Source organism: Paecilomyces variotii (assembly GCF_004022145.1).
Source record: "Paecilomyces variotii strain CBS 101075 chromosome Unknown C8Q69scaffold_8, whole genome shotgun sequence".
NCBI lineage: Eukaryota > Fungi > Ascomycota > Eurotiomycetes > Eurotiales > Thermoascaceae > Paecilomyces > Paecilomyces variotii.
Window position 1 is genome coordinate 494,631 of NW_021167147.1, and position 12,664 is coordinate 507,294.

Sequence of the window (12,664 nt, forward strand, 5' to 3'; positions counted from 1 at the left end):
TGTCTTTTCCATGCCACCGGATTAATGTAATCCCGTCTTATCTTATCGGATCGTCAGTTCAAAGCTTGTCCTCTGAAAGAGACATAATAGAATAGCATTTACATACATTATCAAAACAAATTGATACGTGACAAAGAAAATTCAGTCAATAATAGATTAAGAGTAACTTACTTTTGACAAAAGGTCCAATGAATTCTCAAGATCCAAAAGCATAGGTGACTGACCTAACTAGTTAGTTAGCATACAATATGTTACGTAATCAATATGAGCGATAAAAATAACTACAAGTTAGGGCGCCTTGCAGTAGACCTGCTAGTCAGTAGCTACACTGTGCCATCGTTACAGGGCGCCCATAATCAATGTGTATGCTTCTCTGAATTGACCAATAGATCACTACTGAACTCGAATGCGTTCCTCGAAACAGAGATCCTGAACATGGCTTTGAGTGGGATTGGTGGTAATTCTCCCCGACTCCTTTTCCTGACCACATTGGGTAGCATTTCTAAAGAACGTAGTTGCAGGGATATTTCCGACGGCATTGTCATTAAATGGAGAGTATGCTGTCCGGCTAGTGGGAAGAGAGCTGGTCATCCATGCTGCTTCCGGTGTCAGTGGGACACCAATACTGGGGATCATCAAATTGAAAGAGCACATAGCATCGCAATTGAAGCTTTTCCGATTCTTCAATGTGTCTAATATCACACATGAAACTGACGACGAAGTCGACACTATGCCCTACCAACGCTTACTCTGCGCAACTGACACTCACATCTCAGTGTGGCAATTGTACCCGTTAGAATGGCTCGCTGACATTGATAATGTTGAACCGGCCTTGACGTATGCTGATTTTGGAGGTGACATGGATGAGGTCGTTGTCGGTCACTCATGGAACACGAAAATAACCATTTTCAATCTCAGAGTGGGACGCAGTCAGATAATAAAATCGTCGAAACTCTCCAACACAAACGGTTATGGATACAGACCACGCACAAATCAGCTCGCTATTCTGCTTAAACCAGAAGTCAATGATCTATTGACAATACACGAGCCTAGAACATACGAGCTTATTACGCGTGTGACACTACCGACAACAGATGCCCAAGGTCTGAAATGGAGCCCAGACGGCAGATGGATAGCTGTCTGGGAAGCTGCCAGTGCCGGAACTAAGGTCTTAATATACACGCCTGAGGGACAGCTGTTTAGGACTTATTGCGGGCCACCTGGGTACGATAGTACTTATGATTTGGGTGTCAGAACTATAGAATGGAGCTCTGCCAGACACCCTATGCCCGTCTCAGACTATCTAGCAGTTGGGAAGTTTGATGGTAGTGTAGATATCTTGAATAGCAAGACGGTGAGTAATCTTCACGTGCTACGAAGATGCCTGGACTGACAAAGTATAGTTCTCTTGCTCAGTCTCACTTTCCCACAACTCTCCAATAGACGACTCATCTCCTAATGTGTGGAGGGAAACCTATACAAACTCGGGCGAGCTTGAATATGTCGATGGTTCGGACTCGGCTGCGTTCAGTGTAGCAACTGACTCGTCAGGACATCCACGGGGCATCTCAATGCTTTCTTTCAGCACTGATGGCGACCTTCTGGCCACTGTGGACCAGTCTCGGCCAAGTGTCGTCTGGATCTGGTCCCTAGGAAAAGCTGCGAGCTTGAAGTGTGTACTTGTCCACGAAGACCCCGTTAGGCAGCTATCATGGCATCCGACGGAGGCAGAGCTTACCATCATTAGCAGTAACAGTACCATCCCCGCAGTTCACCTTTGGACAGTTTGCTCTGATCCAGTCATTGTACGGGTACCTGTTGCACAGAATGAGTCCGGGAAGTATGAAGTGACCCGGGTCCATTCAAGCGCCGGAGAAGGGTCTAAGCTATGGTTTACCACGCCTGATGATTGTGTCCTCGGCTCGGTGACGAGGGAGAACGGCCAAGCGCAGTTTAATGTACTGCATTCGGTGAAGGAAGCAACCAGCACAGCATATGTTGACGTCCAGACTGTCAGCCATTAGAATCTATCTTCTACGAATGTTCTTGTTCTGTCTACTGCGAGGGCTGGTCCTCTGGAACGGAATGGTTTCAACCTGGGTGGCGTTGAAGGCGCTTATTTGGCGATAGCGGATGCGAAGAGGCATCAACCATATTTCCTTTCCCGATCACGAACAATTGATTACGCAGTCATACAAGGTCTTCCATCCTAATAGATCGTGACTACTTTTCCAACTAGATTCGACAATTCATGCTCCAGTCAGCGCTATCTCCGTGAACAATCACTGAAGTGTACATATTCATGGTCCGCAAGGATATCTTAGGCAAGACTTCAATGCTCGAACATGACTGAACGATGTATCTATTATTGCCCAAAGACATAGTCTTGAGAAACTCCGTCAGCCATACTTCTTCACAGCTTAACTGATACTACTATCTCTACTGGTAAGAGGCTCGGAAGCAGCCAATCACGGCTATCGCCCAGAAAGTGGCCGCTAACCGAGCTCGATCCATCGAGAGACGAGGGTTTAGGGCTCGGGAAGCCAGATTAGTCATCCCCCACTCGAATTTCGCACTTGGCTGCCAAACTTCTAGCCGTCGCTTGAACGTCGTTCTCTCTTCTCGAACAACCACCACAACCGACAAAATGGTAAGTGCTAGCCATACTATCCCGAGATGTTCAAGATGTTAATATCGTTATCAATATAGGCGCCAGCAGCATCCACCGGTGGCAAGAAGCAGAAGAAGAAGTGGTCCAAGGGCAAGGGTACGCAACTCCCGTCATCCATATCCATATCCATCCATTATCATCAGTCGCGCATCGACTTCACCCAAAAAGACGACCGGTTTTCATCCGGGACAAAACTGCACCGCTATCGCAAATGAAGGGACAATATATGGCTGACATTTTATTCTCTCTACAGTCAAGGACAAGGCCAACCACGCCGTTGTCCTCGACAAGACCACCTCCGAGAAGCTCTACAAGGACGTCCAGTCTTACCGTCTGATCACCGTCGCCACCCTGGTCGACCGTCTGAAGATCAACGGCAGCCTTGCCCGTAAGGCTCTCGCCGACCTCGAGGAGAAGGGCCAGATCAAGAAGGTCGTTGGCCACTCGAAGATGAACATCTACAGTACGTCATCACCTATCCTCGGAAATCCACGATTATGGAGGCCATCGTCTCTATTCAGTGCTCCGTAGCGTGGAGATTAGCGAGATTGCTAAGTACATATATATGCTAACTTGTTTCTCTAGCTCGTGCGGTCACCGCTGAGTAAACGGTTTTCTTCGGTGTTTAGCGGTTTTTCCTTGTTACGAACAATATCCTCCGACGTCCGAAAAAATTATTGGGTGGGCGATTGATGGATACTAGGCTCGAAAGGCATAGTTCAGAGTGCTACGGATCACGAATACTGGACATGTCAAATAGGATGAGGCTCGAATTGATCACAGTCCGCTTCGCCTAGCAAGGCTTCAAAACCATTCGCTTCGCCCAATAGGGCTGAATTCAAAAGAATTGAAATATATACGAAAGAAGAACTATATCTTCTTTAAACTCGATCCTCAACTGCCCGTAGATGCAAACTACACTTGGCTCTTTCTGATACACATGCACACAACTATTCAAAAAACGCCAGCCCATGTAGGATATGTACTTTTATAATGAAAGGGAGAGGGGAATCGGAGCTGTCCGATCTTACTGGTTCCTTTGTCTGCCCTTCGCCTGCTCCCCTCTCTTCGTCCTCGCCCGCTTTGCCGCTTCGCAAAGCTCCCTCTTCCCTTCTCCAGGTGCTTTAGGCGGTACATCGATGACTTTCCCTACTTCGAAGTACTTCTTGTGATTCCGGAAAAAGTTCTCCCAATGCTGCACCTGTGCCTTGACCATCGCCTTCGCTTTCCTGACATCCTGCTCCCGCTGAAGCTTCCGCTCGCGACTGGACAGCTTCGCGTCCTCCTCGGGGTCGTCGATCGGGATGTACATCTCCTCCACGCCCTCGAGATCCGGAGTCAGATCCTCCTTGAAACAGCCCGTAACGAAAGCCCGTGTGGCATCGCGACCGGCGAAGAAGTTGTAGCTGCCGCCGGGTCCATAGACGACAGGGTTGGCAGAGACGTCGAAGATCGTGCCATTGACGGCGACGTAGATAGGCAAGGAAGTATCAGTGCCATTGTAGAGCGAGAGCTGCTCAGGGTTCAGGAGGACGGGTCCTCGCTAGAAAGTAGACGTTAGCATCAGGTGAACGAGGAGCACGTTATATGAGTGCTGAATTCGAAGACGGTATTGCGCGACACCATGACTTCAAAGGGACATGATGGGCTCTCTGGGATATGAAATATGCAGAGCAATCGAAGAAAAGCACACATAAAAAAGAGACAAACTGCAAGCTTACCAAGTAGCTAAGAACCACCGGCCATCTCGTAAACCACGGCCGATAGCCCCATAAGAACGACTCGGACGACGTCACGAAGTACGACAGAGCGCACGATCCGACGACCAGCGTGACTATGACACGGATCACATCCAAAAGACTGATACCTCCTTCGCTGTCCTTATCTCCCCTCTTGGCTTTCGGCACGCTGGTCGATTCTGCTTTCGAATCGCGCGGGACGGGCCTTTGGCGCAGCTCCGACATGATCACAATTGGCGCGCTGGCCTTCTCGGAGCTTCTAATCGCGGGATTTTCGAAGCGTACTATGTCAGAAAGCGATTTCCATCAGAAGGTGGGCTGTAGTTATATATAGGTAGCTAGGTAATAATGATCAATTATTATTCCAAGATGTTAGATGATCCATAAACAGCTAGCTCCTTCAATCTGACTGCTCATATGACTAATCAGTTTCTCATCTGCGACCACCAACCACCTTCATTATTATTATTACTTCACTCACGAGTTAACTACTCCGTAGTCTCCGTAGTCAACTAAGTTACTCAACCTATCCTTGGCCAAGAGCGTACGGAGTAAACATGGAGAAGAAGGTCTTCGAAAAGTTCAATGGCACCCATGTCACGGAGGATATGCTCCAGCAAGCGTCCAAACTATTCTCTGAAAATTATGGCGTTTGGAATGAGCACGCTGAAAAGCTGATGGGCAAGTTTGCGAAAGCCGGTACAGAAAATCGAGAACATAGAGCGAAATATGTTCTATTATGCTTCGCGATGAAATGCTACCAACGGCCAGTTCAGCGACGACGGGTTCATGGGAGAATACAAGGACAAGTGCAAGATCGTATAGACACTGTGTCTTAATTAAGTGTATTGGAAACTGGAGCTACGAAACAATGTATTGTATCTCCATACTTTCAAGAAACAATCCTAGGTTCCAATGCTCGGGGCTATATATACGTATACGCAGTCATAATAAACCGTCAAGGCTATAGTATCCAGGGTATTATCCTCCGTAGGAGCAATAATTATCTTCCAGTCCCAATTGGACTGACATCTTGTCATTACTCTGTAAGTCTGTCCCGATATAAGTACAATTACTAGACTTTCTACGCTTTAGAGTCTACTATACCCCCCAGACACAGGAGAAATGGATATTTATTGACAGTTACTAATAGCTATCTAAAGCTAAGGAAGGGCAACGGAGAAATCTTTCGTCTTTGCAAGAAGCAAGACTATGACCTCCAGCCCTAGCTTCGGGCCCTAACATTGGCCATAGCTCATAAGTACACGACGTCATGACTAACTACCGACGCTGTGACACTTCATTGCAATATCTGGGAGGGAAGCTCGCTGAGCTTGAATTCTCTAGCAACTAGCTCAGTCTATTATTTATCTCTGAGGGTGGAGCTAGAAGGCATGGGAGAAACCCGACAGGAGGCCTGCATGTAGGCGGGCTCCAACAAAATATCTAGAGCAACTGCTCAGGCAGACCTGCTTTGAGCCGCTGATCGAGACTGAAATCGAGGGGGCCGCCTGCCCTCGAGAATAAGGAGGAACTCGTGGCCCTCTAATAGATCACCTAAAGGCCAATCCCTTGATTCTCGCACCCACGCCAAAGCCTCAAGTGGCTCTCTGTGGTCGACATAAAAGCCAGTATCAACACTGGACACAAGACTGCTGTCATCTTCAGGGTTGAAGAGCCTACCCCGTAGTGTGGCATCTCGAACGTATTGTACAGGGGACGCTCTCGTTATCGATTCTGCATTTTCCTTCATGAAGTCAAGTGAGACCGTAGTGATGGAGCCTAAGAGGTTTAGTCTCAGTTACAAAAGAAAGAAGTGTGAGCTTATTTCCGAACGCTTTCGCTGCAGCTAAACAAGCAGCTGGGTGGGAGCTCATAATACCATAGATATCATTCCCATCCTGCCTGAACTATTCAAAAGACCAAGTGCTAGCCCACGATCACGGTAGTCACGGTGCACTACTAACTGGGTGACCCAACAAACAGTCTTGCCATTATGATCCCATCTGCAAGCGAAGGCGTTGCCAGCAAGATAGCCATTGATGAAAACCCTAACATAGGAGCATGGGATGCCCTCAGGTATGTATTCGCTTCGAAGTCTTTCTTTGCTTAGCCGAACATGACTGCCTAGGACAAATTAATTAAGTTGCCTTGAGGTCGGCATCAGGAAAACGGACCTATAAGTAATGCAGTTCGTAGTGTCTATTGCCCATGAGACACGTAAAAGGAGAGCAAACTCTGCGTTCACACACAGCAACCACCAGGGAGGGCATCAGAGAACAGTAAAATCTCGTGCCCCAACTCATATGCTGTAACGGAGGTTTGTTGTGCTAGTCTGGAGCGGACAACAAAATCATATCTGTAAGGTTCTCACTATCGTGCAGTATATCTCTACCTGGTGTTGGCGTAACCATAGAGACAACATCGTCGCTATCATCATCGGTAATATCAAAGGGCGGGTTCGTTAGGGTTGTAATATTCCCAGGATTGTCCAGCTTCCTCATGCCGGATCAAGCCGAACATTTTCAAAAAAAAAAAAAAAAAAAAAAAAAAAAATAGCTCGACACAGTTTTACCCCTGAGAAGATGAACGGCGATCTCTTCACACCCGTCGGCGTACACGTTGATCAGGGAACCAACCCCAGTGCTATCAAGTCCAAGCGTTAGCCGGCATATGCACAACATACACTCAAACTTACCTCTGGCCAGCAAGCTCCTCCTCCTGCGTGACATTGCGGCGTCTGGTGTCAAATATAAGGCGATTTACCATGTATCCAGAGGCTTGCCTCCCATATTGGCAGTAATCAGCCCGGCCAATATCATCATATATGCGGGTAATCGATTGACGCTTGCATACTTACTGTCAGTCCATCTGGTCAACTGATAGAGGAAGGCCATGCCTCCTATTAGAATCAATCCGCCAAGGAACGTGAGGTCCTACACATGGCCAATCTTCCATTGGTCCATCAAAAGGGAGAGGGGCACAACAAGCATCAGAAGCGGGGGAGCCCATGGTGTGTTCCGTCTGTGATTGCAGTATTGAGATTAGACCGGTCTCTAAGATAAGAGGATGGACTAGTCCTGATGTAAAACACATAACTGCTGAGCACGTCGACAAGGATCAACTCCGGAGTGGCCATATCCTGCTCTGATAGCTTTCGCTTTCTCGAAAAAACGCACCAGTTTTCAACGGGTGCCAGTGTGCCCTCGTAGACAGGGCATCTTCAAACACCCGCAGAGGAACTCGCTGAATGGGGACCCGAGAGTAGCGGATCATGTCCGGTATTACATTATATTCTCGGTGCGCTTTCTAGTAGCAATGACAGGAATTTGTATACGCCAAAAGACGGTAAAATCACTGCATACCAACGGTGTTCCAGCTTGTTTAGGTTCAAGGTGAGCTGGCGCGTTTTGAAAGAGTTTTCCAGGAAGTAGTCGTATACTTTCATAATCCGACGCTGTCTGAGGCGCCGGACTCGGCCAATGGCTTGCTGGACGAATCGGTCTGACGTGGGGATATCAAAGAGGTGGACGTTGCGACAGAGTGATTGGAGGTTTGAGCCAGCAGAATTGACATAGTATGAGCAGATCAAGACCATAAAGGAGTCACGCTCGGTATAGAACGATTTTTCTTGTTTCCGCTATATATTAACAACCAGCTGACATGGGCATCGGCATTGCTCTTCGAAGGAAGCCCATTCTGGCTCCCTTCTTCCTTGTCTCGAGGAAATATTGGAAAGGAAAAGCAAAAATGCCGAGTCATGCGGAACCTTTCATCCTAGCTATATTTTGATACTGCAGGACCGTATCCTCGTCCGCAGTTGTCTCGGAGATCTGAACCTTGTAGGTTGACTTCATAGGCACGGACGTCTTTCCAGCATGCCCGTCGTAAAATCCCGATTTCTTCAGTATATCAGGGACGTATGCAGACTGGCTCATGGTAATCGTGTCGTCGTCAATGTTCCGTACAAGCTTGCAACCTAGGAAGCGACTAGGTTCCCCGAGGATCTTCGTGTTGAATCTTGAGCTGAGCTCGTTGATAAAACAGTCAATTCCTTCGTCAGTAGTAGCGGCGATTATCATATCGTCAACGTAGATGACGATATAGTCCTCCGCGCAGCGAATTAGGATACAAGGATCTTCGTCCAGAGGTTCGAATCCCATGTCCTTCAGCTCGTCTGTGAAGGTTTCGTTCCATAAGAAAGCTGACTGACGCAGTCCGTACAAAGCTTGCTTTAGCAGACAGACATATCCTTTTATCTTCTGGAATCCCGTCGGTTGTTACATATAAATTTTGCTGCCTTTCAGGACTGCATTCAGATACGCTGTGACGATATCACATTGCCTCAAGCTTGACGCCGACGGCTACATCACTGGCTACAGAGCCAGATGGGTAGTCTGCGGTAACTTCCAACAGACAGGTGACTACGAACGTCACTACAGTCCCGTCGTATCTGAAACGGCAGTCAAGATGTTTATAACTCTGGTCGCCGTACGTCGTCTTCGATATAAAAAGCTCCCAGCTGACAAGATCGTACGGCTGTATCCAAGGTCTCATGTACAGGCTAAGGTAACCTGGTCAGGATCCTGGAAGGCGGTAAAAGTTGTGGACGAGATATTCGATCTTGCTCGCCTTACTTACCCACCGCTGGGGAAGCTTCTTCAATCGCATGAGAGACAAGCTTACGAGCATTTCCAGCGAGAAGGAGCTTGTGAAAGTAAGGGAACCAGAGCCAGGTGCCGATCAAGTCCTCAGTGCCTTCCCATATGCCAAACAAGTCTGCCGTTGGGTAGCTTGTATACGAGCGTCCCGGAGATCGATTTGAACCAAAGGATTTCCTCGCATATTTGGGGTGCCGGAAGGACTTTTTCTCTATTATCAATATAGGTGCCGTTAGTCCCGGGCAACAAATAATAAAGCAAATAAGTATATATAATAAGGTATCTGAAATAGCATCCGCGGTTTCCTATATAGATAATCTGTTTATAGTATGCGGCTTTGGGGCTGCTGTCATAATGATCCTGGGCAGTTTGTAGTTAAGTCGCCTTGTTCTAAGCCGCTGGGATACACGTTCACCAACCTGGAAGTGTATATCTGTCGAGACATCGAGGTCGAGAACCGATGCGCGAAAGTTGTTCGCGATCTTGAGCGACTCCCATGTCCATAGGGCACAGAACCACACTCGCAGGAACTCCAACTTTGGGAAATCCTTCATTCTCGTGTACCTCATCCAGTTGGGCGAGAATCCATCAACAGAATCCATTTCGGCACGGATTGGCTTACCATGAGCAAGTGTAAGAGACCACGAAGCAATTTGTCCTGGTCCTCGTCGGATAACTGACGATGGTTGCTCAAGATCCTGCTGCGACGAAGGGAGCCAGTCGTCCTCCTCGTCAAAGGAGGCGAAAGGTATCCCCTCCGCCGTCGCTGTCGAGGGCAAAGCTTGCGTCTAGTCATGTTCAAGAAAATTCCACAAATTTTCAACTGAAGGTCACTCGTTTCCCTTTTCTTGAAGGTTCTGGTTCGTCGTTGCCAGCGTCTGCATTGCCCCAATAGACCAGATCTCTGTCTCCTATCGCCAGTGTTGAAATATCCGGGAATCATTTCAAGTCAATCGTATATATTGCCCTATTTTCAGCTTCCTATGATAGATCTCCATCGTTGTCCTATCGAGAGACGTAAAGGAGGTACTGTCTCAGGGAAATGCATATATAAATGCGTTAAACAAGTCGATTTCTCTAACGGTGGCATCCCAGACGGTCCAATATGTCCTCGTATCTGCAATATATAAAAGTCGCACCCGGTCCCGGTGGATCGTTGCCGTATTTTGTCTCTGGACAATCGGTCGGATATAGTGACCCAAAAACTCGCATTTTGGTTCTAACATCATTCAGGACCCTTAGCTTCAAGAATGACCAAGACCTCATGGACGGCAAAAGATGAGATCCCCATGCCAGACCGAAGGCAAAGAGAAGGATTGAAATTTTTTTGATCCCGTGCTGGACAGAAAAGACGAGCGAAGCCAGCCATCAGTTTCAACTCCTTGGTGTAGGAAGTAAACTGTGCTGTAGCGATTTGGAGTCGTGCCTGGCCAGACTGGTATTGCGGGAAATATGTAATGATGCTATCTTTTATAATGAGTCCGTTCTTTTCGGTGAGTTGAATATCTCTCCCATTCCATCAGAATCCGGATGTGTCAAAGTTGCTTTTGCATTCATCTCCATCAAAGTTATCGAGAAACCAACCAATATTCTTCTGGAACCGCTGGGACAACCAGTAAAGAACGGACAGGTTTTATTAAAGAGGTATGTTGTATTTCCCCCTTGGTTAAAATTGAAGCAGATTTTGGACGTTCTGCTCACACCTCATCGGGGAAAGAAATGTAAAAAAAGAGAAACTCGACCACAACTGTTGCCAGAAGAAGCCTGCTCCACAGGGCCCTAGCAAGGGGCCGCTGCGCATCCGGCGGCGAGGAAGGAGGATCACCACTGCTGAATTCTGAGGTGCAGTTATTCCGTTTGAAAGTCTAAGGAGCAAGACATCCAGGTAAAGGAAAAAAGCTGGCACACAGACAGAGAAATGGAGCACTGCTCTCAGCCTGGCCTGACACACATTCAGGAGCGAACCGGCAGGGGGAGCACCACAATGGTGAAGATTAACCTAACTTTAGTTAGGATTGTCCAAAATGTATCCATTGTGAGAACAGAGTACTCTCGAGCTTCGAATTTGTCATTTCGAGGTTCACATGTAGCACCATCTCTCGGAGCATCAACGGAAACATGATCTTCCTTCTTGGAAAATAACTCCGGAAAGATACTAAAGAGTATCCCTTGACACGGAGGGAGTGTGCGTTGTTTCGATTCTCTCCGGACCTTCTCGGCGTTCTCGACAGTAGAATTCACACAGTAAGGGAGCAGGGCAAGGAAATGCCCTTCCCAGCCTTTGCATGAACAACGTATCCGCTGCCGGCCCAACAATGGGGCTCAGACAGGGATAAACAGGGGAGATGTGCGGTACAAACGACAACGCAGCACCAACAAATTTCTTTCTGCGTGCTAAGGATTCCGCAAGGTTCCGTCAAGTGAAACATGCAACAAAAGCATGCAGAAGAGCAACGGAGCTCATGTTCTGTGTCAGACGCAATGTATATTTTGCTCAGCTGCACCTGACAAGAAAAGAAGGTAAGTAACATGCCACAAATTCAGGTCTGATAATATCTGACAGGCATCCGGACTTACTATAGATGATGGGAAAATTATGTCCTCCTCGATGGGCAGCGTTCTCAGCTTCATGTACCAATCGCTCATGGCACACGAGCAGGTCACTGCAGATATTCTTCCGAGGTGGTCCCTCGCTGATGACAAGGATGTTCTGCCATGGGGGGGGGAGGGAACAGCGCTGACATATATATAGTCATCCATGGGCAAAGCCTGCGATGCCACAGGATCAATCTCAATGTCGCGATAGCCGGGGTGATGTTCGCGCAAATACCGCAGCCACCGCAGTACGCAGACGCGCCGGACGCGAAAATCCCGTACGAACTGCCAGTTCAGGCAGGGGTCGGCCGACGTGTTAGAAGGGCGAAGCAGGACAATATCCAGCTGCGAGGGAATAAGGGGCAACTTGTTATAGACTTTGCCCGTATTCCGCAGGAAGTTAATCACATGGCCGCTGGAGAAGGTAAAGCACAGGTATGAAACGCGAGGAACTGGATATATACAAGAAGAGGAACAACAGACCTGGGCTAGAAGAAGGTAAATGAAGATATATATAGAAGAAGTCAAGACAGCGTGCAGAACATGGCTAACTGGATATATAGGACTCCTTCAATACCTTCAAGCCGAGAAGCATGATGCAGAGTAGAAAGAGAAAAGAACAGATATTCTGGGACAGAGGAAGGGTATGGGGTATTTATACCTTTATCTCATGCATCAATTCACGGATACCTGCAAGCAAACCCCGCACCACGTAGGCCGTTGCCGAACAATAAGGACTGCCGTCACTGATAGAATGCTGCTTTAGGCAAAATCAATGGGATAAAACAGTCACTTCAACGGGAAGCAAGCGGGGAAGAAAAGACTGGAGGGTGGGAAGCGATAATTGGTAGTGATTATACTCCGTGATTGTGCTGAGTGATACCATATCTCCTCGCGCCAGTAGTCGGGATGTATGGACAAGGGAATACGTAGTGCGGGTAAAGCCTGGGGGAATGGAGAAATTGAAGGATACTGCATAGGATAAGTGACTGATATTG

The 12,664-nt window shown here is 47.7% G+C and overlaps 7 protein-coding genes across 7 annotated transcripts; 3 read left to right on the forward strand and 4 right to left on the reverse strand.

The window, feature by feature from the left end:
- Positions 1-321: 321 nt before the first annotated feature.
- Positions 322-2,399, forward strand: C8Q69DRAFT_472281 (WD40 domain protein). The gene is made up of 3 exons (XM_028630973.1): positions 322-457; positions 522-1,354; positions 1,404-2,399. The coding sequence occupies exons 1-3, from the start codon at positions 436-438 to the stop codon at positions 2,022-2,024; spliced, it is 1,476 nt and encodes a 491-aa protein (XP_028483647.1). The 5' UTR covers positions 322-435; the 3' UTR covers positions 2,025-2,399.
- A 174-nt stretch (positions 2,400-2,573) lies between these two features.
- C8Q69DRAFT_472282 (putative 40S ribosomal protein S20) lies at positions 2,574-3,543 on the forward strand. Its single transcript, XM_028630974.1, has 4 exons — positions 2,574-2,650; positions 2,710-2,767; positions 2,925-3,134; positions 3,257-3,543. Exons 1-4 carry the CDS (start codon positions 2,648-2,650, stop codon positions 3,277-3,279), a joined length of 294 nt encoding a protein of 97 aa, XP_028483648.1. The 5' UTR covers positions 2,574-2,647; the 3' UTR covers positions 3,280-3,543.
- Positions 3,544-4,774, reverse strand: C8Q69DRAFT_472285 (cytochrome b5-like heme/steroid binding domain-containing protein). The gene is made up of 2 exons (XM_028630975.1): positions 4,393-4,774; positions 3,544-4,214 (listed from the first exon to the last, which is right to left on the reverse strand). Exons 1-2 carry the CDS (start codon positions 4,633-4,635, stop codon positions 3,699-3,701), a joined length of 759 nt encoding a protein of 252 aa, XP_028483649.1. The 5' UTR covers positions 4,636-4,774; the 3' UTR covers positions 3,544-3,698.
- Positions 4,775-4,892: 118 nt separating this feature from the next.
- C8Q69DRAFT_472286 (hypothetical protein) lies at positions 4,893-5,373 on the forward strand. Its single transcript, XM_028630976.1, has one exon. The coding sequence runs from the start codon at positions 4,968-4,970 to the stop codon at positions 5,247-5,249; it is 282 nt and encodes a 93-aa protein (XP_028483650.1). The 5' UTR covers positions 4,893-4,967; the 3' UTR covers positions 5,250-5,373.
- A 496-nt stretch (positions 5,374-5,869) lies between these two features.
- Positions 5,870-7,142, reverse strand: C8Q69DRAFT_445914 (hypothetical protein; the record flags this gene model as incomplete). The annotated part of the gene is made up of 4 exons (XM_028629096.1): positions 5,870-6,192; positions 6,349-6,537; positions 6,663-6,719; positions 7,109-7,142. The coding sequence occupies 4 exons, from the start codon at positions 7,140-7,142 to the stop codon at positions 5,870-5,872; spliced, it is 603 nt and encodes a 200-aa protein (XP_028483651.1).
- Positions 7,143-7,496: 354 nt separating this feature from the next.
- C8Q69DRAFT_312507 (hypothetical protein) lies at positions 7,497-8,088 on the reverse strand. The gene has a single exon (XM_028627272.1). The coding sequence runs from the start codon at positions 8,006-8,008 to the stop codon at positions 7,700-7,702; it is 309 nt and encodes a 102-aa protein (XP_028483652.1). The 5' UTR covers positions 8,009-8,088; the 3' UTR covers positions 7,497-7,699.
- A 976-nt stretch (positions 8,089-9,064) lies between these two features.
- C8Q69DRAFT_312651 (hypothetical protein) lies at positions 9,065-9,924 on the reverse strand. The gene is made up of 2 exons (XM_028627273.1): positions 9,491-9,924; positions 9,065-9,431 (listed from the first exon to the last, which is right to left on the reverse strand). The coding sequence occupies exons 1-2, from the start codon at positions 9,671-9,673 to the stop codon at positions 9,162-9,164; spliced, it is 453 nt and encodes a 150-aa protein (XP_028483653.1). The 5' UTR covers positions 9,674-9,924; the 3' UTR covers positions 9,065-9,161.
- Between the last annotated feature and the right edge of the window lie 2,740 nt (positions 9,925-12,664).